The sequence below is a fragment of the Telmatherina bonti genome (assembly GCF_933228915.1).
Source record: "Telmatherina bonti genome assembly, chromosome: 8".
Lineage (NCBI taxonomy): Eukaryota > Metazoa > Chordata > Actinopteri > Atheriniformes > Telmatherinidae > Telmatherina > Telmatherina bonti.
The window spans coordinates 34,862,666-34,889,215 of NC_136626.1; the positions used below are offsets into that span (position 1 = coordinate 34,862,666).

General features: G+C 42.1%; 2 protein-coding genes across 3 annotated transcripts in view; one reads left to right on the plus strand and one right to left on the minus strand.

The window, feature by feature from the left end:
• Nucleotides 1-26,550, plus strand: part of dtymk (deoxythymidylate kinase (thymidylate kinase)) — a 126,141-nt gene that overhangs the window by 11,943 nt on the left and 87,648 nt on the right. The gene's annotated exons all lie outside the window — the stretch shown is intronic.
• On the minus strand, nucleotides 5,573-9,053 carry LOC306759484 (serine protease 27-like; the record flags this gene model as incomplete). The annotated part of the gene is made up of 5 exons (XM_079245152.1): nucleotides 5,573-5,932; nucleotides 7,495-7,643; nucleotides 7,713-7,972; nucleotides 8,328-8,493; nucleotides 8,972-9,053. The coding sequence occupies 5 exons, from the start codon at nucleotides 9,051-9,053 to the stop codon at nucleotides 5,573-5,575; spliced, it is 1,017 nt and encodes a 338-aa protein (XP_079101278.1).

A 26,550-nucleotide genomic window follows, 5' to 3' on the forward strand; every position in this document is an offset into this window, starting at 1 on the left:
TTAAACTCTTCCACGTGAGACAGGTACTAATTTTTTATTTAGAAGGAGCAGTCAAACCTGTTTTTGTTGAGACTAAGTGCTTCCTACTTTCATGCTTTGAAATAAGACAGTCCCCTAACCCCTAACCCAGTGAGACTGTTCTTATACAGTGTAATAGAAATGGGAATATTAATGTTTTTCTGAAATTAAACATTTTTTCAAGGAAGTAATGTATTTATAAAGAGCTGTTTAGAAAATGAAATTGTGCTCAGTCTTGCTTTGGAAACATTATTTTGGTCATCAGTCATTTTCTCAACTGCTTAGTCCAAGCTCATCCTACCAATCCTTGGCTAGACAACCAACCATTCACACTCACTCCTAGGGACAATTTAGAACCACCAATCAACCAAACCGGTATGGACGGTGGGACGAAGCGGGAGTACCCAGACAGAACCCCAACCTTTAAAGCACCCTTAAATACATCAGAGACCTCCTGTCCCACTATCAGTCTCCTCAGGTCATCAGGATCTGGTCTTTTATCAGCTCCCAGAGTTAGAACCAGACATGGAGAATCTGCATTCAGCTTCTCTGCTCCACATGTCTGGAACAAACTCCTAGTAAGCCTCAGATCAGCTGAAACACTCCATTTGTTTAAAGACCCTCATGTTCTCAGTAGGGCTGGGTATCATTCAAAATTTTTCGATACTGGTACCGGTACTGATACCTTCACTTCAATACCGGTTCATCAACGATACTTTTTTCGATACTTAAAAATAAAATTACACATTATCAATAAATTCTGAGTTTTATTTTTCAGCTTTGGCTTTCTCACACTCAAAAATCAGTTTTCCAACATCAATTTAAATGCAAATTTTTTGTGCAAAAGAACAGTTGCAAACAAGTTACAAAGCAGCATCTGGTGCTCATTGCTGCAGACTAAACACCCTCAAATTTTAGTGAGGCTTTACTTAGCAATTCTTTTTCAGGAAAATTAACATGTCTGCTTTCTCAGGTAGGAGACATGCACGCTCCAGGCTGATGGTGTCCCCAGCAGTAGAGAATGTACGCTCTGAGGGTGTGGATGATGCTTGCACACAAAGATACCTAGTTGCCAAGTTTGATAATATTGGCAAAGTATCCCTCACATTCCACCACCAGGTTACTGGATTCACTGAGGTTAGGGTGGATGGCAGATCCCTGTAATGCTGTATTTCTCTCTGAATTGTCTGTGCAGTGGTTAGAGTATCCTCTTGTCTCCTTTCAATTGCCATGTCCTCGTCAGCAAATAGCTCCTCAAGGGCAGAGAGCTTTGGCTTCTTCTGGAAACAAAAAAAAAAAAGGAAAAAAAAGAGAAGCAAAAGACAATCAGCCTTGGTGTCAGTCAATTTCCTTAAAATAATAAATGGGGGAATTATATATATAACATTATGTGTATATATATATATATATATATATATATATATATATATATACACATACATACACACATTCATGCTATATTACCACTGTTGCTACTGCAGCTGTACAGTCTTCATCAGAGGAGTCATCATTAACATGGTCACCAGCAATGGTGTCTTCAAGGTTCTGTTTCAAGTTCTGGGCCTGGACCCTGGTCTTTACACCCTCATTCTGTATTCAATAGATTATATGAGTCATATACACTGATATACTACAATGGAAGAGGAAAGGAATACAACCAACAACAATAAACACCTGTTGTGAGGTTCTGCTCATGAGCTCCTCCTCCAATCTGGTCCACACTCCATCGGCCACTTTAGACTTGAATCTCGGGTCTAAGGCTGTGCCCTCCTCTAAGAACTGCTTGATGCTCTCATCCTGCACAGCAAAAACATGCTATAGTAGTTATGTCTGTTTGAGTATATTTAATGAAAACAACAGAGAAATCAGAATTTTGTTACACACTCGGTATCGTTTTGAGAGGTCTTCCCAGATCTTCTCCTTTATGGACTGTGTAAAGGAAGAGTCCTCATCAGTGACTGTAAAGTGCTGCTGGAGCTTCCCCAAGATGGGTAGAATCTGGCCCAGAGTTGGACTCCTTTCAGCAGAGATGCAGATGGTTGACGTATAGAGGACCTTCATAACTTTGACAAACTGTTCTGCTTTTCTGTAATCGTCATCAGAAAGTCTCTCCAGTCTGAAAAAAGTACACATTGTTTTTTGTAGCTACAGCCTTTTGAGCACTTTAGCTTACATTGAAAATGGAATAAGGTAATATCAATGTACTTCCTTATCTACAATACCTGTCCTTCTCCATTGGTTTTTTTAAACGAGGGTCCATGGAAGCTGCCTGGATAGCAGGGAACTGCTCCAGAAATCGCTCCACCATCAGAAACAAGCTGTTCCACCTGTTCTTCACATCCAGAATGACAGCATGTTGTGGAAGACCTAGAGAGAGCATGTGTTTGGTTGTCAAATAGGTTGTCTTTGTGTAGTAGTAGTAGTAGTTCAATAACTGATTTAGCCATGGAATTTTGCTCCAACTTTAGTCTGTTTCCATTTCCAGACTTACCGAGAAGATGCTGCTTCTCTTTTAGGACAGGTTTAGCCAAGCTACACCTCTTTAACCACACCACCATAGCTCTGATCCTTCCTGCCCACCTGGAGACTGCTGGTATAGTGTACAACTTTTGAGCAGCAATGTTTAGAGTATGAGCAAAGCAGCCAATTTTTCGAATGCTCATTTTTTTTACTGCTACATCCATATTAGCTGCATTGTCTACAGTAATGGCAACAACTTTTTCCTTGATATTAAATTCATCAAGAATATCCCCTATTTCCTCAGCTATTACAGCCCCTGTCTGTGATGTGTAGACTGCCCTGGTATGCAGGATTTTCTCCTTCATGGCACCCTCTCTCACGTAGTGGACTGAAACAGTCAGGTAGTGGTCCTGTGCCACACTGGTCCAGCCATCTGCAGTCACAGCTACATCCCTGACGTCTTGCAATTCTGTCTTGACATTTCCCTTCTCTACTGCATACCATGCAGGTATGAGTGTATTTGACAGAGTGTCTCTGCTGGGGGACTGATATCTGGGGTTTAGGGCCCTTATCATCTCCCTAAATTGAAATTGGAACACAAAACATCAATGATCGTATGGTTGTATTATTATTACTGCTTACTATAAAAGTAAAAAAAAACAACAAAAAAAACATTATCTAAGCTGTAGCTGAGAGATAACTAATCAACAATAGCTTTTGAGGCTTACTTACCTCCACCATGGAGCCTCCACTGTGGAAAAAGGCAGCAAACCTTTAACAATAAAGTTTGTAACTGCCCTGTGGCACTCATCTTGTTTTTCTTTGGACAGTTTTCCTTTTTCAGCCAGTGTGAAAGGATTCACATTGGCTGGCCTTGTCTTCCTCCCACCATGGTGAACTGGATCAGCAGTTTCTGTGAGGAGAAAATAAACAACACACCTAAAATAAGATGTACTCTTCAACCAATCGACCGACCTAACAGATAACCTCTTATAAAGATGCTAATATCAGTCACTGTCGTTCATTTGTTAGCTTTCTAGCTCAATAGCCATAAAATAAAGCTACACAACAATATATCCAGAACGTGATAAAGTAACATTTTAGTCATCTCGGTGCATCTTTTTAGTTGCAGTAACGTTAACGTAAGTAAACAAACATAACGTTGGCCCAGTTTTGCTAAACGTTAACTTACCTGTTGAAATCCCAGACACAGCGCCGTCGTCGGTCCGCTCGGGTAAAACGGGGTCCGGTGGTGCAAGTTTTGGAGGCCCCCCAGTCTCTTCAACGTCCTCAGGCGGACTTGAATGATGTGAGGACGACGCATGCGGTCCACTCTTCTTGCAGTCAAACACGGAGCAACTTTCTGCCCTTAAATTGATTCCGTGCACATTCAAATGCTTCATCAAATTCGTCGTGTTACCAGCCTTAGCAAATATTTGTTTTTGGCAAATATTGCACCGCGCACTGTTGGCATCAATCTTGCTAAAATGGAGCCACACTTTTGACCTGGGAGGCATTTTTTCCCTGCTTTGATAACACACGCGCTATAGTTAGCAACACAAATACACGTGAACCTTGTTGTGGGCGTAACCACACGGTATTGTCTCTATGTGCCCGAACCACATGTGGCATTACAGCCAATCATCGGCAGCATTGTCAGCTCTCGTTCCTGTTATTAACCCTTAAAGGCACCGAAACTTGGCACCGACAGACACATCATATTTTGATACTGTTTAGTATCGAAGTTTTTCGGTCGGTGTAATAAAAGAACCAAAGTTCGGTACCCAGCCCTAGTTCTCAGCTGCATTTCCATAGTTTTTATTCAGTTATTTCAAGTTCATTTTACGTTCAAATCTGCATGTTTAAGCTGGAATTAGCCATTATTTTCAGTTTTTATCTCATGTTTTTTCAGTTTCTTTACTTTTGAAGGAGCTAAGTCTAATCAAAGCCACTGAGACATCTTGGCCCGAGAATGTTTTGACGTGCCGTGATTGACTTCATTCTGATTGCTTAGTTTCAGGTTCATCCATCTTTTATTTCATCTCCAAAATTCTTGTGGCATTTACACGTTGCGCCCTGCGGTCAAAAACCATTTGGCTTCTGGGCCAAACATCTACCCAACTAGTGACGTGTTCCTCCTATATGTGTCACCTGCCCAGGTAACAATACACCCCTAACAGCACCAATGAGAACACAAATAAAGAAATCGGCTCCTTTAACTTTCTTGATTTAGTTTTAATTATGCTTTTTATTTTCTCTGTGAAACACTTTGAATCAGCCTGTTGTTGATCTGTGCTGTACAGATAAACTTGACTTTGTCTTTATTTTATTCCCATTTTTGGTTTTATTATGCTGTGACACCGTTATAGTAAGTTAATTATTTTATAGTAATGTGCCCAACACTGCTAGTGATATCCCATTTTAAAGACTTGATCATTATTTCCACAGCTATTTTCATGAAAAACTAAAAATTATTCAGCAGAAGAATTAGACTGCAATTCAAGCGGCAAGAAAGATATTTAAAGTCAGAAATTATATCATAAAACCCTGATCTCTTCTTTAAAAAGAGATTTAATGATGTTCCTGCTGTGCTTTTGTTTAGTTATGGATATTAATCAGCCTTGTTGTTCTTTCATATCGTTCAACCCAACTTGTTCATCTTTCCTTCTGTGTGAAACCTCATACAAACTGGATTTTCCAGTTTCTTCTGTTGCCCGCATGTGAAATCCCCCACAAAACATGATTTATTTAAAGATTACAATCAGTGCATTTCAGATAATGACAAATGAACATGAAGCAGCTAACAGGACATCATTGCACATCAATTCAAATCCGACAACAGATCTAAATGGTTTGATTCAATACAGAAAAACAAGGAAGTGATTGCATTCTAGTTACCCCTCCGTGTTTGTGTTATTCTCTGAACTATAGCGAAAACTTTGATGCTATTTAAAATAGAAATAATCATCTGACATCCAATGAAGTAACTGGTACTATAGTGCTGTAGAGGAGTAATGGAGCGATATGACAGCAAAGTACAGCATAGAACAAGTATTTCTGAGCTGTGCACAGTGCTTGAGTCAACATCCTACATTTACATCCCACCACTGCTGACAAAGACGTGTAGCACCAGGACCAGAACGGAGAGAGAGGTGAAGTGAGTGAAGTGGCCCAGGTTTTCACCTCTCCCAAATATGCTGCCGTCAGTGGTGGTGGTGGGCGGTGTTGATGTTGAACACACAAAGAACATGTCGGCATCATAGCCTGAAGAAGCGAAGGAAACAAAGCCTGGCTCCATGCCAGTGACATGGTCACTGATCCATCGCTGGTACTGAGACACACGAGCGTATACCCCAGGTCTCATAGGAAGGCCACAGCCAATACCAAAGCTCACAACTCCACTCTGGACCCAGTAGAAGTCTTGTTTGGACACCAGTGGTCCCCCAGAGTCTCCCTGTGTGTAGGACAAAAAGAATATTCATATATATGGGTGTGTGAAGTGTTGGAGTTCCTTTTAGCTTCCTATCTGTTGACAGGGTAGTAACCTGCTTGTGCCATTTTGCTTGTGCTAAAAAAAGGGGGGGGGGAGATAGGTTTTTTAAATAATTGTTAAATAAAATACTACTATTAATTTGTATGGAATCCATTTGATCCAGTGAATTCTTTTTAAACCTATGTTTTGATCAAGGTGACCGGGGTGATATCATTGTTGAATTAACCATTTAAGCGTTTCTTGGCTCTCGCCACAGAAACGCTTACCACAGTGTGTTGTATGTAACCATCTGACACTATAAAGTATGAAGCCAAACTGACAGACTTTTCATTGTGAAAAGAAAAATAAAACCTGTTGAAATCTGTTAAAATCATTGAAAGCTCACCTGAAGTAGTTTGCAGAGATTCCTGGATTAAAATGTTTCACACCATAGAATAAGAATGGATAGTAAAACTGACACGGTTTTACTATCCATTCTTATTTTACGGGGGGGTTGACATTGTTGTCGTAGATGAAAAGGGGACCCTGCAATACAAGTTTGGGAACCACTGCTCTAGAGGGTTCTGAAAAATCACTAAATATGACACCAAAGTGCTAAGTTTTCAGTGGAAATCTCATCAGTGTAATCGGTGTATGAAGAAACTGACCACCTACAAACGTTCTGGGATTAAATGCCTTCATTTCTCTGAATTCATTAATTGTAATTAACGAGTCAAACTACACCCCATAATATACATATTGAAGTATGCCTTCCAAACAGCCTGGAAGTGCACAGTTTCCTGGTACACTGATGCACATGTCAGAACTTGGCCAACTGAGACTTTGGCGCTATACGTAGCAAATTTAAAGACCCTTCTAGCAACTCCGAGGAGCAGCCGCTGCCACTGCCCACCTCAGTCCAAATGGACTCAAAGCTGCAGTCAGAACATGAAGTGATCATCTCTGCTCTGCATGACCAGACTGAAATTAAATGCATAAAGTTGTCCCCAGCCCTGGTTTACCGTCAGATATTAGCGCTTATTAATGAAATGTGTAGACGAAAGGTAACAAGTGACATGTGTACTGTCCTCAGGTTGAAGTACATAAATGTTACTTTTGATAAGACAGATAAGAAATGAACTTGTGTTTTCCAAGGTATAAGGTCTGTCATCGCTGTTGATGGTCATCATGACCCGTCTCAATATTTTCAACAGGGGTATGTATTGTTTTCTGAGTGGATGACTGTCATCATGAAAGATCTCATACCTTGTCACACATCTGGGATACCATCCTCTACAGGACAACATGGGGCAGAGTTGTCTGCTGCTGAAAATCTAAGAAAGCTCATACAGTACACTTGACAACATCATGTAACCCTACTGAGGACGGTTACAGGAAGTAAACGAAATATAAAGATAAAAGGCCAATACGTCATTTCCTAACTATCTCACCAAAAGCAACTTTGTATAATGTTCAAGGATTTTTTAGCATTATATTACAGACAAAACAGTAAGAAAATATAAATTACAAAAAGGTATAATGACCTGACATGAATCCTTCCCGCCGTTTGCAAGTCCTGCACATATCATGTTCTCTGTGATTTCAGTGTTGTCCCTGTAGTTGCATCTGCATCTGTTGTTTCCCACAATGGGCACTTCTACCTCCTGCAGGGTTTCAGGCTGGGAACCAGAATCTAAAAGGGAAGATTTTAAAACTTAGACATTTGTAGGCACGCTAGAAAAAAAGAATATTTGCGTCTTACCAGTGGCGCCAAATCCAGTGACCCAGCTGGAAGTCCCGTCATGGAAAGTGCTGTTTGCCGAGGCCAAGCAGACTGGCTGGATGTAGTCAGTAAAACTGACAGGAGAGGAAAGCTTCAGCAGACAAATGTCGTTGTCCATGGTGAGGGAATCATACTGAGGATGGCAGATGATGTTTTCAAGTGTTTTAACCATTTCATTGGGGTTGGGACCAGTTAGGTTTTGGAGACCAAGATGGACGACTGTTTGGTTGAGGTCAGAACTTGAATGGAAAAAGAAAGCTCATTAATATTTAAATTGTCACAAGATAAGACAATCAACGTCTTTCCCTCACTATGCTGTGGTCGGTTTAGGCTAAATTTATTTGACATTCATTAGAAATCGTTAGAGATACTTATAGATGGGTTGTCTTTGGATTAGTCTGGACTAATGGTCTTTTACTGGTTTGAAAGAGCTGACAACACATGTGAGATGAAGATGGATGCCAAACTAGCTGTTGATAGGAGGCACATCACTGAGAAAACTGCAAATCTTATGTAATGCATCTTTAAAATAAGGACATTGGAAAGTTTCCTTGTCTCGTCTGAAAATGTAAACATGCAACATTGACTCCTCACTATGTGATGCAGTGAGCTGCCGTCAGCACCCATTGGTCAGTGATCAGTGACCCTCCACAGAAAAAGCTGCCATGCTTGTTCAAAACAGCCTGCCAGGGCCAACTTCCTGGGGATGCATCCTGGCCCCCGACAATCCGATGGTTGTTAGCTACAGCTCTGATACAGGCTGGAGAAACAGAAGAAGAATAGGTCAAAATGAAAAGGTGGAAGAAGTGCACATCCTTCTTCAGTGTAACAAGTGTGTGTTTCCCAGTGTTTTTTTTTTTCTGCACATGCAGGTAAAATAAAAGCCATTTAATCATAAGAGAAGGTTTAAGACCATGGCAGTGTTCATGAGCATCATGGTTCTTTAAAAACCTCTGGGTTCATTGATACCCTGCATCAAAATCTTTTACAGATTTTAACATAGATGACCATAAAAGTATTTGTACTATTTTTTTCATGGTCACTAAAGTCAATGCTGGCAGAGAACGTGTCAGATCCTGGCAGTGGCCCAATCTAAACAACCATCCCTCCCAGTTTAAGTCTTTTCTTTGAATTCCAAAGAAAGGCTGTTGTTGGTACAACACTGGATGTGAATACAATGTACTGAGTGTGTCTATTGTAAATGTGACAAATTGAATAACTAGTTCTTAGATACTTACCAGGCTGCTGTGAATGACAAGCTGAAATATGAAGAAAGAGGCGAGTTAAGTCAACCATGTCAGGGCAGATAATCTCAGACATTGTTTTATGCACAACTGTTAAGGAATGTTAAATGGCATTTGTTGCTTGTCTAGTAGCTGTTTACAAGTTTACAGTGTGTTTTGACAATCAGATCAGGTCTAAATTCTTTTGAATGTTTCATAATAGAGACTAAAAACCAAACTTATATGATGTTAAACGAATGATTTGGTAACCCAAACTAAATGAGCTTTTTTCACTTTATTGAACGTTTTATCATTGATTGCTGGTATCCATGGTGATACAGAACAGCCAGTTTGCCAACGATCATAACTTGAAATGTTGAATTTCAAATAAAAGTAGCAGACTTACTGGCTTCTGATTGGTTTAGTTTTTATGATTAAATTTAAAGTAGTTTCCAGGCTGCAAATCACAAGGTTCACTTTAATATATTATATCACTTCAGTTAAAGCAGTTTGATGTTTGCCAATATCTCAGACTGTACCATAATAAAATGATGAACTGATCTAAATCAAGAGCTATTGATCAAAATGGGACAACACCAAATGTGGATTGTATCAGTCATCTCCATTTCTATCAAATCACAAAAAGCACCGAAAAATCTAATATATAAACTTATCATTTCATTCCTGTTAATATTCCCATTATATAAAAAAACAAATGGTAATTTAAAGAAAAACAAACTTCAAAACTGATGTAAAATATTCACATTTTAGGAGGATACAAAGTAACGCTTTTTTGTAAGCAAAACAAACTAAATTAAAACCGCAAGCGGTGATATAGGCCCTCGCACCATGGCGCCGCTCGGCATAATGCCACCGCCTCCCCTGGCAACATCCTTCCCATGCCTCTCTCAACCTAAAGTGCAGCCAGACTGCACTTCAGGCCATTTAGGCCTTATGAAGGATCCTTTCCTGTCACCAAGGGGCGGGGCTAACTTATCATCTAATTATTGACATGTACAAATGTGAAGGATATGACTGGCATCATCTGTAGTAAATTTGGTGCAGGTCGGTTGTTTTATGTGGGAGTTATGTCAGTTTTCCTTTTCATTGCATCACATCTGCTTTGCTGCCCCGCCTCTCCTAAACGATATCCCCTATTAAAAGAACTAACACAACTTTTAATCACACATGCCTCTTGAGCATCCTGACTCATTTGGGTTAAAGTTAGATAAAATTCTTAGCAGGACTTCCTCAAAATGCATGGCAAAGCAAATGACAGAAATGATCCCGAAAATGGCACCTTTTTCAAAATGGCTGACTTCCTCTTTGATTTAGCCCATATGTCCAAGAGACTTTTTTGAAGGTACTGGGAGGGTCTACAAGTGTCCCGAATCATATCCATGTCAGTCAATGTAGTGGGCGGGGCTGATTGATTGAAATATTGTAGGGGGCGCTATGGAGCCATTTACTATCTTCTCCACTATATTGTAATTTTACTCTATTAAGGAGATAACTGTCATGACTCATGGCAAGTATGGTGAAGATCAACAATTTCATGGCTTTGTTACAGGTACTTCCTGGTTCATGATATCAGACACTTGTTGTTGCCAAGGGGTGGGGCTAATTCATAGTCATATCATTGCATTGTACTTTTTGTTCATCATGGGACTGGCATCAAATGGGTCGATTCCTGTGCTGATATGTTGTTTTATGTGGGAGTTTTAGCAATAAGTCTTTTTTAATGAGACATCAAACTTTGAGGACCGCCCCTCCTAAACTAAATCTTCTATTAGAAGAAATAACACAACTTTAAATCACACATGCCTCCTGAGCATCCTGTGCAAGTTGGGTGTCAGTTGGACAATATCCCTAGGAGGAGTTGTTTAAAATGCATGGCAAAGAAATGACCCCAAAAATGGCACCTTTTTCAAAATGGCCGACTTCCTGTTGAATTTAGCCCATATGTCCAAGAGACTTTTTTGAAGGTACTGGCAGGTTCTCTAACTGTGCTGAATTTTATTCATGTCGGTCCATGTAGTGGGCGGGGCTGATTGATTGAAATTTTGTAGGGGGCGCTATGGAGACATGCTCCATTTATTACATAATGTTTCAATGGGGCTTAGTTCAGGGCCTTACTGTCATCAGTCATGGCAAGTTTGGTGGCGGTCCAAGGTTCCATGGCTTGGTCACAGGTACTTCCTGTTTCATGGCGTTGGACCGCCATTCGCCATGTCCCGTTTAGCGTAGCGACTTGAGGTTTTTATTGTGGCATCATGAAAGGGTTTGACATGTTTTGGAGGAGTCTCAAGTGTTTGGGACCATTTGCTTAGAAGCATGACCCTCAAACGTGGAAAAAACCACTTCCTGTTGTAAGTGGGCGGGGCTTAGGTCTACACCAGCAATGGTCACATTAATCTGTTCAGGACTGATCCCTTATTAATCCCTATAAGTTTTAGGGTGATCAGATCAAAATTGACAATTTTATAGTGATTTATGATGTCACGCCGCCGCATTGAACTTCGCCATGGCGTCACGGGCACGCCGTGCAGCGTAGAGCAACATCCTTTACCAGATCTCTTCACCAACATGTTTTGTGATGCCTGAGTGAATTTGGGCCATGTGGTGTCCACCAAGCCAGAGTTATGGGTGTGTGAGCAAAAAACACTACTTTTGGCCTCCAGGGGGCGTGGCTATTTCATAATCAAAATATTGACATATAGAACTCTGTAGGAGGGGACTGCCATCATATCTAGCAAATTTGGTGCAGAAATGTTGCTTTATGTGGGAGTTATATCTGTTTAATTTTTCATGGCGAGACATCAAACTTTGAGGCCCCGCCCCTTGTAAACTAAGTCTCCTATTAGAAGAAATAACACAACATTTAATGACACATTCCTCCTGAACATCCTGAGCAATTTGTGGCTCAGTGGGATAAAAGCTCTAGGACGAGTTCGTTAAAATGCGAGGTGCTAAAACGCCAAAATATTGACTTTGACCTAAAATGGCCGCCTTCCTGTCGACATTTCACCATGACATTAAGAGGATTTTTTGTTCGCCCTAGCATGTAGATCATGTGTATGAATTTTCATAAAGATTAATGACATGCAGTGGCGGGGCACCTAAAATAGGTGGCGCTCTCCTTCAGTTTCGCCCAAACATTCTAGAGCACCTCAAAATATCAAATTTTTCGTATTCCCTTGGGGGGGTACGCAAAATTTGGTGAGTTTTCGAGCACGTTCAGGCCTCCAAAAAAGCACGCGAAGTGTCCGAATAAAAATAATAATAATAATTAAAACCGCAAGCGGTGATATAGGCCCTCGCACCATGGCGCCGCTCGGCATCATGCCACCGCCTCCCCTGGCAACATCCTTCCCATGCCTCTCTCAACCTAAAGTGCAGCCAGACTGCACTTCAGACCATTTAGGTTTTATGAACGGTCACTTCCTGTCACCAAGGGGCGGGGCTAACTTATCATCTAATTTTTGACATGCACAAATGTGAAGGATATGACTGGCATCATCTGTAGCAAATTTGGTGCAGGTTGGTTGTTTTTTGGGGGATTTATGTCAGTTTTTCTTTTTGTTGCATCACATCTGCTTTGCTGCCCCGCCTCTCCTAAACGATATCCCCTATTAAAAGAAATAGCACAACTTCTAATCACACATGCCTCTTGAGCATCCTGACTCATTTGGGTTAAAGTTGGACAAAATTCTTAGGAGAAGTTCCTCAAAATGCATGGCAAAGAAAATGACAGAAATGACCCCAAAAATGGCACCTTTTTCAAAATGGCCGACTTCCTGTTGGATTTAGCCCATATGTCCAAGAGACTTTTTTGAAGGTACTGGAAGGTTCTCCAACTGTGCTGAATTTCATCCATGTCGGTCCATGTAGTGGGCGGGGCTGATTGATTGAAATTTTGTAGGGGGCGCTATGGAGACATGCTCCATTTATTCCATAATGTTTCAATGGGGCTTAGTTCAGGGCCTTACTGTCATCAGTCATGGCAAGTTTGGTGGCGGTCCAAGGTTCCATGGCTTGGTCACAGGTACTTCCTGTTTCATGGCGTTGGACCGCCATTCGCCATGTCCCGTTTAGCGTAGCGACTTGAGGTTTTTATTGTGGCATCATGAAAGGGTTTGACATGTTTTGAAGGAGTCTCAAGTGTTTGGGACCATTTGCTTAGAAGCATGACCCTCAAACGTGGAAAAAACCACTTCCTGTTGTAAGTGGGCGGGGCTTAGGTCTAGACCAGCAATGGTCACATTAATCTGTTCAGGACTGATCCCTTATTAATCCCTAAAAGTTTTAGGGTGATCAGATCAAAATTGACAATTTTATAGTGATTTATGATGTCACGCCGCCGCATGGAACTTTGCCATGGCGTCACGGGCACACCGTGCAGCGTAGAGCAACGTCCTTTATCAGATGTCTTCACCAACATGTTTTGTGATGCCTGAGTGAATTTGGGCCATGTGGTGTCCACCAAGCCAGAGTTATGGGTGTGTGAGCAAAAAACAACACTTTTGACCTCCAGGGGGCGTGGCTATTTCATAATCAAAATATTGGCATATAGAACTCTGTAGGAGGGGACTGCCATCATATCTAGCAAATTTGGTGCAGAAATGTTGCTTTATGTGGGAGTTATATCTGTTTAATTTTTCATGGCGAGACATCAAACTTTGAGGCCCCGCCCCTCGTAAACTAAGTCTCCTATTAGAAGAAATAACACAACATTTAATCACACATGTCTCCTGAACATCCTGAGCAATTTGTGGCTCAGTGGGATAAAAGCTCTAGGACGAGTTTGTTAAAATGCGAGGTGCTAAAACGCCAAAATATTGACTTTGACCTAAAATGGCCGCCTTCCTGTCGACATTTCACCATGACATTAAGAGGATTTTTTGTTCGCCCTGTCATGTAGATCATGTGTATGAATTTTCATAAAGATTAATGACATGCAGTGGCGGGGCACCTAAAATAGGTGGCGCTCTCGTTCAGTTTCGCCCAAACATTCTGGAGCACCTCAAAATATCAAATTTTTCGTATTCCCTTGGGGGGGTTCGCAAAATTTGGTGAGTTTTCGGGCACGTTCAGGCCTCCAAATAAGCACGCGAAGTGTCCGAATAAAAATAATAATAATTAAAACCGCAGGCGGTGATATAGGCCCTCGCACCATGGCACCACTCGGCATAATGCCACCGCCTCCCCTGGCAACATCCTTCCCATGCCTCTCTCAACCTAAAGTGCAGCCAGACTGCACTTCAGGCCATTTAGGCCTTATGAAGGGTCACTTCCTGTCACCAAGGGGCGGGGCTAACTTATCATCTAATTATTGACATGCACAAATGTGAAGGATATGACTGGCATCATCTGTAGTGAATTTGGTGCAGGTTGGTTGTTTTTTGTGGGAGTTATGTCAGTTTTCATTTTCGTCGCATCACAGCTGCTTTGCTGCCCCGCCTCTCCTAAATGATATCCCCTATTAAAAGAAATAGCACAACTTTTAATCACACATGCCTTTTAAGCATCCTGAATCATTTGGGTTAAAGTTGGACAAAATTCTTAGAAGGAACTTCTCAAAATGCATGGCAAAGAAAATGACAGAAATTGCCCCAAAAATGACACCTTTTTCAAAATGGCCGACTTCCTGTTTGATTTAGCCCATATGTCCAAGAGACTTTTTGGAAGGTACTGGGAGAGTCTACAAGTGTCCCGAATCATATCCATGTCAGTCAATGTAGTGGGCGGGGCTGATTGATTGAAATATTGTAGGGGGCGCTATGGAGCCATTTACTATCTTTTCTACTATATTGTAATTTTACTGTATTAAGGACATAACTGTCATGAGTCATGGCAAGTATGGTGAAGATCAACAATTTCATGGCTTTGTTACAGGTACTTCCTGGTTCATGATATCAGACACTTGCTGTTGCCAAGGGGTGGGGCTAATTCATAGTCGTATTATTGCATTGTAGATTTTGTTCATCATGGAACTGGCATCAAATGTGGTGATTCCTGTGCTGATATGTTGTTTTATGTGGGAGTATTAGCAATAAGTCTTTGTTAATGAGACATAAAACTTTGAGGGCCCGCTCCTCCTAAACTAAATCTTCTATTAGAAGAAATAACACAACTTTAAATCACACATGCCTCCTGAGCATCCTGTGCAAGTTGGGTGTCAGTTGGACAATATCCCTAGGAGGAGTTGTTTAAAATGCATGGCAAAGAAATGACCCCAAAAATGGCACCTTTTTCAAAATGGCCGACTTCCTGTTGGTTTTGGCCCATATGTCCAAGAGACTTTTTTGAAGGTAGTGGCAGGTTCTCCAACTGTGATGAATTTTATCCATGTCGGTCCATGTAGTGGGCGGGGCTGATTGATTGAAATTTTGTAGGGGGCGCTATGGAGACATGCTCCATTTATTACATAATGTTTCAATGGGGCTTAGTTCAGGGCCTTACTGTCATCAGTCATGGCAAGTTTGGTGGCGGTCCAAGGTTCCATGGCTTGGTCACAGGTACTTCCTGTTTCATGGCGTTGGACCGCCATTCGCCATGTCCCGTTTAGCGTAGCGACTTGAGGTTTTTATTGTGGCATCATGAAAGGGTTTCACATGTTTTGGAGGAGTCTCAAGTGTTTGGGACCATTTGCTTAGAAGCATGACCCTCAAACGTGGAAAAAACCACTTCCTGTTGTAAGTGGGCGGGGCTTAGGTCTAGACCAGCAATGGTCACATTAATCTGTTCAGGACTGATCCCTTATCAATGCCTATAAGTTTTAGGGTGATCAGATCAAAATTGACAATTTTATAGTGATTTATGATGACACGCCGCTGCATGGAAATTCGCCATGGCGTCACGGGCACGCCGTGCAGCGTAGAGCAACGTCCTTTACCAGATCTCTTCACCAACATGTTTTGTGATGCCTGAGTGAATTTGGGCCATGTGGTGTCCACCAAGCCAGAGTTATGGGTGTGTGAGCAAAAAACAACACTTTTGGCCTCCAGGGGGCGTGGCTATTTCATAATCAAAATATTGACATATAGAACTCTGTAGGAGGGGACTGCCATCATATCTAGCAAATTTGGTGCAGAAATGTTGCTTTATTTGGGAGTTATATCCGTTTAATTTTTCATGGCGAGACATCAAACTTTGAGGCTGCGCCCCTTGTAAACTAAGTCTCCTATTAGAAGAAATAACACAACATTTAATCACACATGCCTCCTGAACATCCTGAGCAATTTGTGGCTCAGTGGGATAAAAGCTCTAGGACGAGTTCGTTAAAATGCGAGGTGCTAAAACGCCAAAATATTGACTTTGACCTAAAATGGCCGCCTTCCTGTCGACATTTCACCATGACATTAAGAGGATTTTTTGTTTGTCCTGTCATGTAGATCATGTGTATGAATTTTCATAAAGATTAACGACATGCAGTGGCGGGGCACCTTAAATAGGTGGCGCTCTCCTTCAGTTTCGCCCAAACATTCTGGAGCACCTCAAAATATCAAATTTTTCGTATTCCCTTGGGGGGGTACGCAAAATTTGGTGAGTTTTCGAGCACGTTCAGGCCTCCAAAAAAGCACGCGAAGTGTCCGAATAAAAATAATAATAATAATAATAATAAACACTGCAATTACAATAGGCCTTCGCACCGCCAAGGTGCTCGGGCCTAATAATAATAATAATAATAATAAACACTGCAATTACAATAGGCCTTCGCACCGCCAAGGTGCTCGGGCCTAATAAACACTGCAATTACAATAGGCCTTCGCACCGCCAAGGTGCTCGGGCCTAATAATAATAATAATAATAATAAACACTGCAATTACAATAGGCCTTCGCACCGCCAAGGTGCTCGGGCCTAATAAACACTGCAATTACAATAGGCCTTCGCACCGCCAAGGTGCTCGGGCCTAATAATAAACACTGCAATTACAATAGGCCTTCGCACCGCCAAGGTGCTCGGGCCTAATAATTAAAACCGCAAGCGGTGATATAGGCCCTCGCACCATGGCGCCACTCGGCATCATGCCACCGCCTCCCCTGGCAACATCCTTCCCATGCCTCTCTCAACCTAAAGTGCAGCCAGACTGCACTTCAGACCATTTAGGTTTTATGAAGGGTCACTTCCTGTCACCAAGGGGCGGGGCTAACTTATCATCTAATAATTGACATGCACAAATGTGAAGGATATGACTGGCATCATCTGTAGCAAATTTGGTGCAGGTTGGTTGTTTTTTGGGGGATTTATGTCAGTTTTTCTTTTTGTTGCATCACATCTGCTTTGCTGCCCCGCCTCTCCTAAATGATATCCCCTATTAAAAGAAATAGCACAACTTCTAATCACACATGCCTCTTGAGCATCCTGACTCATTTGGGTTAAAGTTGGACAAAATTCTTAGGAGAAGTTCCTCAAAATGCATGGCAAAGAAAATGACAGAAATGACCCCAAAAATGGCACCTTTTTCAAAATGGCCGACTCCCTGTTTGATTTAGCCCATATGTCCAAGAGACTTTTTTGAAGGTACTGGGAGCGTCTACAAGTTTCCCGAATCATAACCATGTCAGTCAATGTAGTGGGCGGGGCTAATTAATTAAAATATTGTAGGGGGCGCTATGGAGCCATTTACTATCTTCTCCACTATATTGTAATTTTACTCTATTAAGGACTTTACTGTCATAAGTCATGGCATGTATGGTGAAGATCAAAGGTTTCATGGCTTTGTTACAGGTACTTCCTGGTTCACGATATCAGACACTTGTTGTTGCCAAGGGGTGGGGCTAATTCATAGTCCCATTATTGCATTGTAGATTTTGTTCATCATGGGACTGGCATCAAATGTGGCGATTCCTGTGCTGATATGTTGTTTTATGTGGGAGGTTTAGCAATAAGTCTTTGTTAATAAGACATCAAACTTTGAGGGCCCGCCCCTCCTAAACCAAATCTTCTATTAGAAGAAATAGCACAACTTTAAATCACACATGCCTCCTGAGCATCCTGTGCAAGTTGGGTGTCAGTTGGACAATATCCCTAGGAGGAGTTGTTTAAAATGCATGGCAAAGAAATGACCGCAAAAATGGCGCCTTTTTCAAAATGGCCGACTTCCTGTTGAATTTAGCCCATATGTCCAAGAGACTTTTTTGAAGGTACTGGAAGGTTCTCCAACTGTGCTGAATTTTATCCATGTCGGTCCATGTAGTGGGCGGGGCTGATTGATTGAAATTTTGTAGGGGGCGCTATAGAGACATGCTCCATGTATTCCATTATGTTTCAATGGGGCTTAGTTCAGGGCCTTACTGTCATCAGTCATGGCAAGTATGGTTGCGGTCCAAGGTTCCATGGCTTGGTCACAGGTACTTCCTGTTTCATGGCGTTGGACCGCCATTCGCCATGTCCCGTTTAGCGTAGCGACTTGAGGTTTTTATTGTGGCATCATGAAAGGGTTTGACATGTTTTGGAGGAGGCTCAAGTGTTTTGGACCATTTGCTTAGAAGCATGACCCTCAAACGTGCAAAAAAACACTTCCTGTTGTAAGTGGGCGGAGTTTAGGTCTACACCAGCAATGGTCACAGTAATCTGTTCAGGACTGATCCCTTATTAATCCCTATAAGTTTTAGGGTGATCAGATCAAAATTGACAATTTTATAGTGATTTATGATGTCACGTCGCCGCATGGAACTTCGCCATGGCGTCACGGGCACGCCGTGCAGCGTAGAGCAACGTCCTTTATAAGATCTCTTCACCAACATGTTTTGTGATGCCTGAGTGAATTTGGGCCATGTGGTGTCCACCAAGCCAGAGTTATGGGTGTGTGAGCAAAAAACAACACTTTTGACCTCCAGGGGGCGTGGCTATTTCATAATCAAAATATTGGCATATAGAACTCTGTAGGAGGGGACTGCCATCATATCTAGCAAATTTGGTGCAGAAATGTTGCTTTATGTGGGAGTTATATCTGTTTAATTTTTCCTGGCGAGACATCAAACTTTGAGGCCCCGCCCCTCGTAAACTAAGTCTCCTATTAGAAGAAATAACACAACATTTAATCACACATGCCTCCTGAACATCCTGAGCAATTTGTGGCTCAGTGGGATAAAAGCTCTAGGACGAGTTCGTTAAAATGCGAGGTGCTAAAACGCCAAAATATTGACTTTGACCTAAAATGGCCGCCTTCCTGTCGACATTTCACCATGACATTAAGAGGATTTTTTGTTCGCCCTAGCATGTAGATCATGTGTATGAATTTTCATAAAGATTAACGACATGCAGTGGCGGGGCACCTAAAATAGGTGGCGCTCTCATTCAGTTTCGCCCAAACATTCTGGAGCACCTCAAAATATCAAATTTTTCGCATTCCCTTGGGGGGGTACGCAAAATTTGGTGAGTTTTTGAGCATGTTCAGGCCTCCAAAAAAGCAATTCATTTATTAGGAGAATAATAATAATAATAATAATAATAATAATTAAAACCGCAGGCGGTGATATAGGCCCTCGCACCATGGCGCCGCTCGGCATAATGCCACCGCCTCCCCTGCAAACATCCTTCCCATGCCTCTCTCAACCTAAAGTGCAGCCAGACTGCACTTCAGGATGTTAAGGCCTTATGAACGGTCACTTCCTGTCACCAAGGGGCGGGGCTAACTAATAATCTAATTATTGACATGCAGAAATGTGAAGGATATGACTGACATCATCTGTAGCAAATTTGGTGCATGTTGGTTGTTTTTTGTGGGAGTTATGTCAGTTTTCCTTTTCATTGCATCACAGCTGCTTTGCTGCCCCGCCTCACCTAAACGATATCCCCTATTAAAAGAAACAACACAACTTTTAATCACACATGCCTCTTGAGCATCCTGACTCATTTGGGTTAAAGTTAGATAAAATTCTTAGCAGGACTTCCTCAAAATGCATGGCAAAGCAAATGACAGAAATGACCCCGAATATGACAACTTTTTCAAAATGGCTGACTTCCTGTTGGATTTAGGCCATATGTCCAAGAGACGTTTTTCAAGGTACTGGGAGGGTCTACAAGTTTCCCGAATCATATCCATGTCAGTCAATGCAGTGGGCGGGGCTGATTGATTGAAATATTGTAGGGGGCGCTATGGAGCCATTTACGATCTTCTCCACTATATTGTAATTTTACTCTATTAAGGACATAACTGTCATGACTCATGGCAAGTATGGTGAAGATCAACAATTTCACGGCTTTGTCACAGGTACTTCCTGGTTCATGATATCAGACACTTGTTGTTGCCAAGGGGTGGGGCTAGTTCAGAGTCATATTATTGCATTGTAGATTTTGTTCATCATAGGACTGGCATCAAATGTGTCGATTCCTGTGCTGATATGTTGTTTTATGTGGGAGTTTTAGCAATAAGTCTTTGTTAATAAGACATCAAACTTTGAGGGCCCGCCCCTCCTAAACTAAATCTTCTATTAGAAGAAATAACACAACTTTAAATCACACATGCCTCCTGAGCATCCTGTGCTCTGTGGGTGTCAGTTGGACAATATCCCTAGGAGGAGTTGTTTAAAATGCATGGCAAAGAAATGACCCCAAAAATGGCACCTTTTTCAAAATGGCCGACTTCCTGTTGGATGTGGCCCATATGTCCAAGAGACTTTTTTGAAGGTACTGGAAGGTTCTCCAACTGTGCTGAATTTTATCCATGTCGGTCCATGTAGTGGGCGGGGCTGATTGATTGAAATTTTGTAGGGGGCGCTATGGAGACATGCTCCATTTATTCCATAATGTTTCAATGGGGCTTAGTTCAGGGCCTTACTGTCATCAGTCATGGCAAGTTTGGTGGCGGTCCAAGGTTCCATGGCTTGGTCACAGGTACTTCCTGTTTCATGGCGTTGGACCGCCATTCGCCATGTCCTGTTTAGCGTAGCAACTTGAGGTTTTTATTGTGGCATCATGAAAGGGTTTGACATGTTTTGGAGGAGGCTCAAGTGTTTTGGACCATTTGCTTAGAAGCATGACCCTCAAACGTGGAAAAAACCACTTCCTGTTGTAAGTGGGCGGAGCTTAGGTCTACACCAGCAATGGTCACATTAATCTGTTCAGGACTGATCCCTTATTAATGCCTATAAGTTTTAGGGTGATCAGATCAAAATTGAGAGTTTTATAGTGATTTATGATGCCACGCCGCCGCACGGAACTTTGCCATGGCGTCACGGGCACGCCGTGCAGCGTAGAGCAACGTCCTTTACCAGATCTCTTCACCAACATGTTTTGTGATGCCTGAGTGAATTTGGGCCATGTGGTGTCTATCAAGCCAGAGTTATGGGTGTGTGAGCAAAAAACAACACTTTTGACCTCCAGGGGGCGTGGCTATTTCATAATCAAAATATTGACATATAGAACTCTGTAGGAGGGGACTGCCATCATATCTAGCAAATTTGGTGCAGAAATGTTGCTTTATGTGGGAGTTATATCCGTTTAATTTTTCATGGCGAGACATCAAACTTTGAGGCCCCGCCCCTCGTAAACTAAGTCTCCTATTAGAAGAAATAACACAACATTTAATCGCACATGCCTCCTGAACATCCTCAGCAATTTGTGGCTCAGTGGGATAAAAGCTCTAGGACGAGTTCGTTAAAATGCGAGGTGCTAAAACGCCAAAATATTGACTCTGACCTAAAATGGCCGCCTTCCTGTCGACATTTCACCATGACATTAAGAGGATTTTTTGTTCGCCCTAGCATGTAGATCATGTGTATGAATTTTCATAAAGATTAACGACATGCACTGGCGGGGCACCTAAAATAGGTGGCGCTCTCATTCAGTTTCACCCAAACATTCTGGAGCACCTCAAAATATCAAATTTTTCACATTCCCTTGGGGGGGTACGCAAAATTTGGTGAGTTTTTGAGCATGTTCAGGCCTCCAAAAAAGCAATTCATTTATTAGGAGAATAATAATAATAATTAAAACCGCAAGCGGTGATATAGGCCCTCGCACCATGGCGCCACTCGGCATAATGCCACCGCCTCCCCTGGCAACATCCTTCCCATGCCTCTCTCAACCTAAAGTGCAGCCAGACTGCACTTCAGGCCATTTAGGCCTTATGAAGGGTCACATCCTGTCACCAAGAGGCGGGGCTGACTTATAATCTAATTATTGACATGCAGAAATGTGAAGGATATGACTGGCATCATCTGTAGCAAATTTGGTGCAGGTTGGTTGTTTTTTGTGGGAGTTATGTCAGTTTTCCTTTTCATTGCATCACATCTACTTTGCTCCCCCGCCTCTCCTAAATGATATCCCCTATTAAAAGAAATAGCACAACTTTTAATCACAGATGCCTCTTGAGCATCCTGACTCATTTGGGTTAAAGTTGGACAAAATTCTTAGGACAAGTTCCTCCAAATGCATGGCAAAGAAAATGACAGAAATGACCCCAAAAATGGCACCCTTTTCAAAATGGCCGACTTCCTGTTGGATTTAGCCCATATGTCCAAGAGACTTTTTTGAAGGTACTGGGAGGGTCTACAAGTTTCCCGAATCATATCCATGTCAGTCAATGTAGTGGGCGGGGCTGATTAATTAAAATATTGTAGGGGGCGCTATGGAGCCATTTACTATCTTCTCCACTATATTTTAATTTTACTCTATTAAGGGCATAACTTTCATGACTCATGGCAAGTATGGTGAAGATCAACAATTTCATGGCTTTGTTACAGGTACTTCCTGGTTCATGATATCAGACACTTGTTGTTGCCAAGGGGTGGGGCTAATTCATAGTCATATTATTGCATTGTATATTTTGTTCATCATGGGACTGGCATCAAATGTGGTGATTCCTGTGCAGATATGTTGTTTTATGTGGGAGTTTTAGCAATAAGTCTTTGTTAATGAGACATCAAACTTTGAGGGCCCGCCCCTCCTAAACTAAATCTTCTATTAGAAGAAATAACACAACTTTACATCACACATGCCTCCTGAGCATCCTGTGCAAGTTGGGTGTCAGTTGGACAATATCCCTAGGAGGAGTTGTTTAAAATGCATGGCAAAGAAATGACCCCAAAAATGGCACCTTTTTCAAAATGGCCGACTTCCTGTTGAATTTAGCCCATATGTCCAAGAGACTTTTTTGAAGGTACTGGAAGGTTCTCCAACTGTGCTGAATTTCATCCATGTCGGTCCATGTAGTGGGCGGGGCTGATTGATTGAAATTTTGTAGGGGGCGCTATGGAGACATGCTCCATTTATTCCATAATGTTTCAATGGGGCTTAGTTCAGGGCCTTACTGTCATCAGTCATGGCAAGTATGGTGGCGGTCCAAGGTTCCATGGCTTGGTCACAGGTACTTCCTGTTTCATGGCGTTGGATCGCCATTCGCCATGTCCCGTTTAGCGTAGCGACTTGAGGTTTTTATTGTGGCATCATGAAAGGGTTTGACATGTTTTGGAGGAGTCTCAAGTGTTTGGGACCATTTGCTTAGAAGCATGACCCTCAAATGTGGAAAAAACCACTTCCTGTTGTAAGTGGGCGGGGCTTAGGTCTAGTCCAGCAATGGTCACATTAATCTGTTCAGGACTGATCCCTTATTAATCCCTATAAGTTTTAGGGTGATCAGATCAAAATTGACAATTTTATAGTGATTTATGATGTCACGCCGCCGCATGGAACTTCGCCATGGCGTCACGGGCACGCCGTGCAGTGTAGAGCAACGTCCTTTATCAGATCTCTTCACCAACATGTTTTGTGATGCCTGAGTGAATTTGGGCCATGTGGTGTCCACCAAGCCAGAGTTATGGGTGTGTGAGCAAAAAACAACACTTTTGACCTCCAGGGGGCGTGGCTATTTCATAATCAAAATATTGGCATATAGAACTCTGTAGGAGGGGACTGCCATCATATCTAGCAAATTTGGTGCAGAAATGTTGCTTTATGTGGGAGTTATATCCGTTTAATTTTTCATGGCGAGACATCAAACTTTGAGGCCCCACCCCTCGTAAACTAAGTCTCCTATTAGAAGAAATAACACAACATTTAATCACACATGTCCCCTGAACATCCTGAGCAATTTGTGGCTCAGTGGGATAAAAGCTCTAGGACGAGTTCGTTAAAATGCGAGGTGCTAAAACGCCAAAATATTGACTTTGACCTTAAATGGCCGCCTTCCTGTCGACATTTCACCATGACATTAAGAGGATTTTTTGTTCGCCCTAGCATGTAGATCATGTGTATGAATTTTCATAAAGATTAACGACATGCAGTGGCGGGGCACCTAAAATAGGTGGCGCTCTCATTCAGTTTCGCCCAAACATTCTGGAGCACCTCAAAATATCAAATTTTTTGTATTCCCTTGGGGGGGTACGCAAAATTTGGTGAGTTTTCGAGCACGTTCAGGCCTCCAAAAAAGCACGCGAAGTGTCCGAATAAAAATAATAATAATAAACACTACAATTACAATAGGCCTTCGCACCGCCAAGGTGCTCGGGCCTAATAATAATTAAAACCGCAAGCGGTGATATAGGCCCTCGCACCATGGCGCCACTCGGCATAATGCCACCGCCTCCCCTGGCAACATCCTTCCCATGCCTCTCTCAACCTAAAGTGCAGCCAGACTGCACTTCAGGCCATTTAGACCTTATGAACGGTCACTTACTGTCACCAAGGGGCGGGGCTAATTTATAATCTAATTATTGACATACAGAAATGTGAAGGATATGACTGGCATCATCTGTAGCAAATTTGGTGCAGGTTGGTTGTTTTTTGTGGGAGTTATGTCAGTTTTCCTTTTCATTGCATCACATCTGCTTTGCTGCCCCGCCTCTCCTAAACGATATCCCCTATTAAAAGAAATAGCACAACTTTTAATCACACATGCCTCTTGAGCATCCTGACTCATTTGGGTTAAAGTTGGACAAAATTCTTAGGAGAAGTTCCTCCAAATGCATGGCAAAGAAAATGACAGAAATGACCCCAAAAATGGCACCCTTTTCAAAATGGCCGACTTCCTGTTGGATTTAGCCCATATGTCTAAGAGACTTTTTTGAAGGTACTGGGAGGGTCTACAAGTTTCCCGAATCATATCCATGTCAGTCAATGTAGTGGGCGGGGCTGATTGATTGAAATATTGTAGGGGGCGCTATGGAGCCATTTACTATCTTTTCCACTATATTATAATTTTACTCTATTAAGGACATAACTGTCATGACTCATGGCAAGTATGGTGAAGATCAAAGGTTTCATGGCTTTGTTACAGGTACTTCCTGGTTCATGATATCAGACACTTGTTGTTGCCAAGGGGTGGTGCTAGTTCATAGTCATGTTATTGCATTGTATATTTTGTTCATCATGGGACTGGCATCAAATGTGGCGATTCCTGTGCTGATATGTTGTTTTATGTGGGAGTTTTAGCAATAAGTCTTTGTTAATGAGACATAAAACTTTGAGGGCCCGCCCCTCCTAAACTAAATCTTCTATTAGAAGAAATAACACAACTTTAAATCACACATGCCTCCTGAGCATCCTGTGCAAGTTGGGTGTCAGTTGGACAATATCCCTAGGAGGAGTTGTTTAAAATGCATGGCAAAGAAATGACCCCAAAAATGGCACCTTTTTCAAAATGGCCGACTTCCTGTTGAATTTAGCCCATATGTCCAAGAGACTTTTTTGAAGGTACTGGAAGGTTCTCCAACTGTGCTGAATTTTATTCATGTCGGTCCATGTAGTGGGCGGGGCTGATTGATTGAAATTTTGTAGGGGGCGCTATGGAGACATGCTCCATTTATTCCATAATGTTTCAATGGGGCTTAGTTCAGGGCCTTACTGTCATCAGTCATGGCAAGTTTGGTGGCGGTCCAAGGTTCCATGGCTTGGTCACAGGTACTTCCTGTTTCATGGCGTTGGACCGCCATTCGCCATGTCCTGTTTAGCGTAGCAACTTGAGGTTTTTATTGTGGCATAATGAAAGGGTTTGACATGTTTTGGAGGAGTCTCAAGTGTTTTGGACCATTTGCTTAGAAGCATGACCCTCGAACGTGGAAAAAAACACTTCCTGTTGTAAGTGGGCGGGGCTTAGGTCTACACCAGCAATGGTCACATTAATCTGTTCAGGACTGGTCCCTTATTAATCCCTATAAGTTTTAGGGTGATCAGATCAAAATTGACAATTTTATAGTGATTTATGATGTCACGCCGCCGCATGGAACTTCGCCATGGCGTCACGGGCACGCCGTGCAGCGTAGAGCAACGTCCTTTATAAGATCTCTTCACCAACATGTTTTGTGATGCCTGAGTGAATTTGGGCCATGTGGTGTCCACCAAGCCAGAGTTATGGGTGTGTGAGCAAAAAACAACACTTTTGACCTCCAGGGGGCGTGGCTATTTCATAATCAAAATATTGACATATAGAACTCTGTAGGAGGGGACTGCCATCATATCTAGCAAATTTGGTGCAGAAATGTTGCTTTATGTGGGAGTTATATCTGTTTAATTTTTCCTGGCGAGACATCAAACTTTGAGGCCCCGCCCCTCGTAAACTAAGTCTCTTATTAGAAGAAATAACACAACATTTAATCACACATGCCTCCTGAACATCCTGAGCAATTTGTGGCTCAGTGGGATAAAAGCC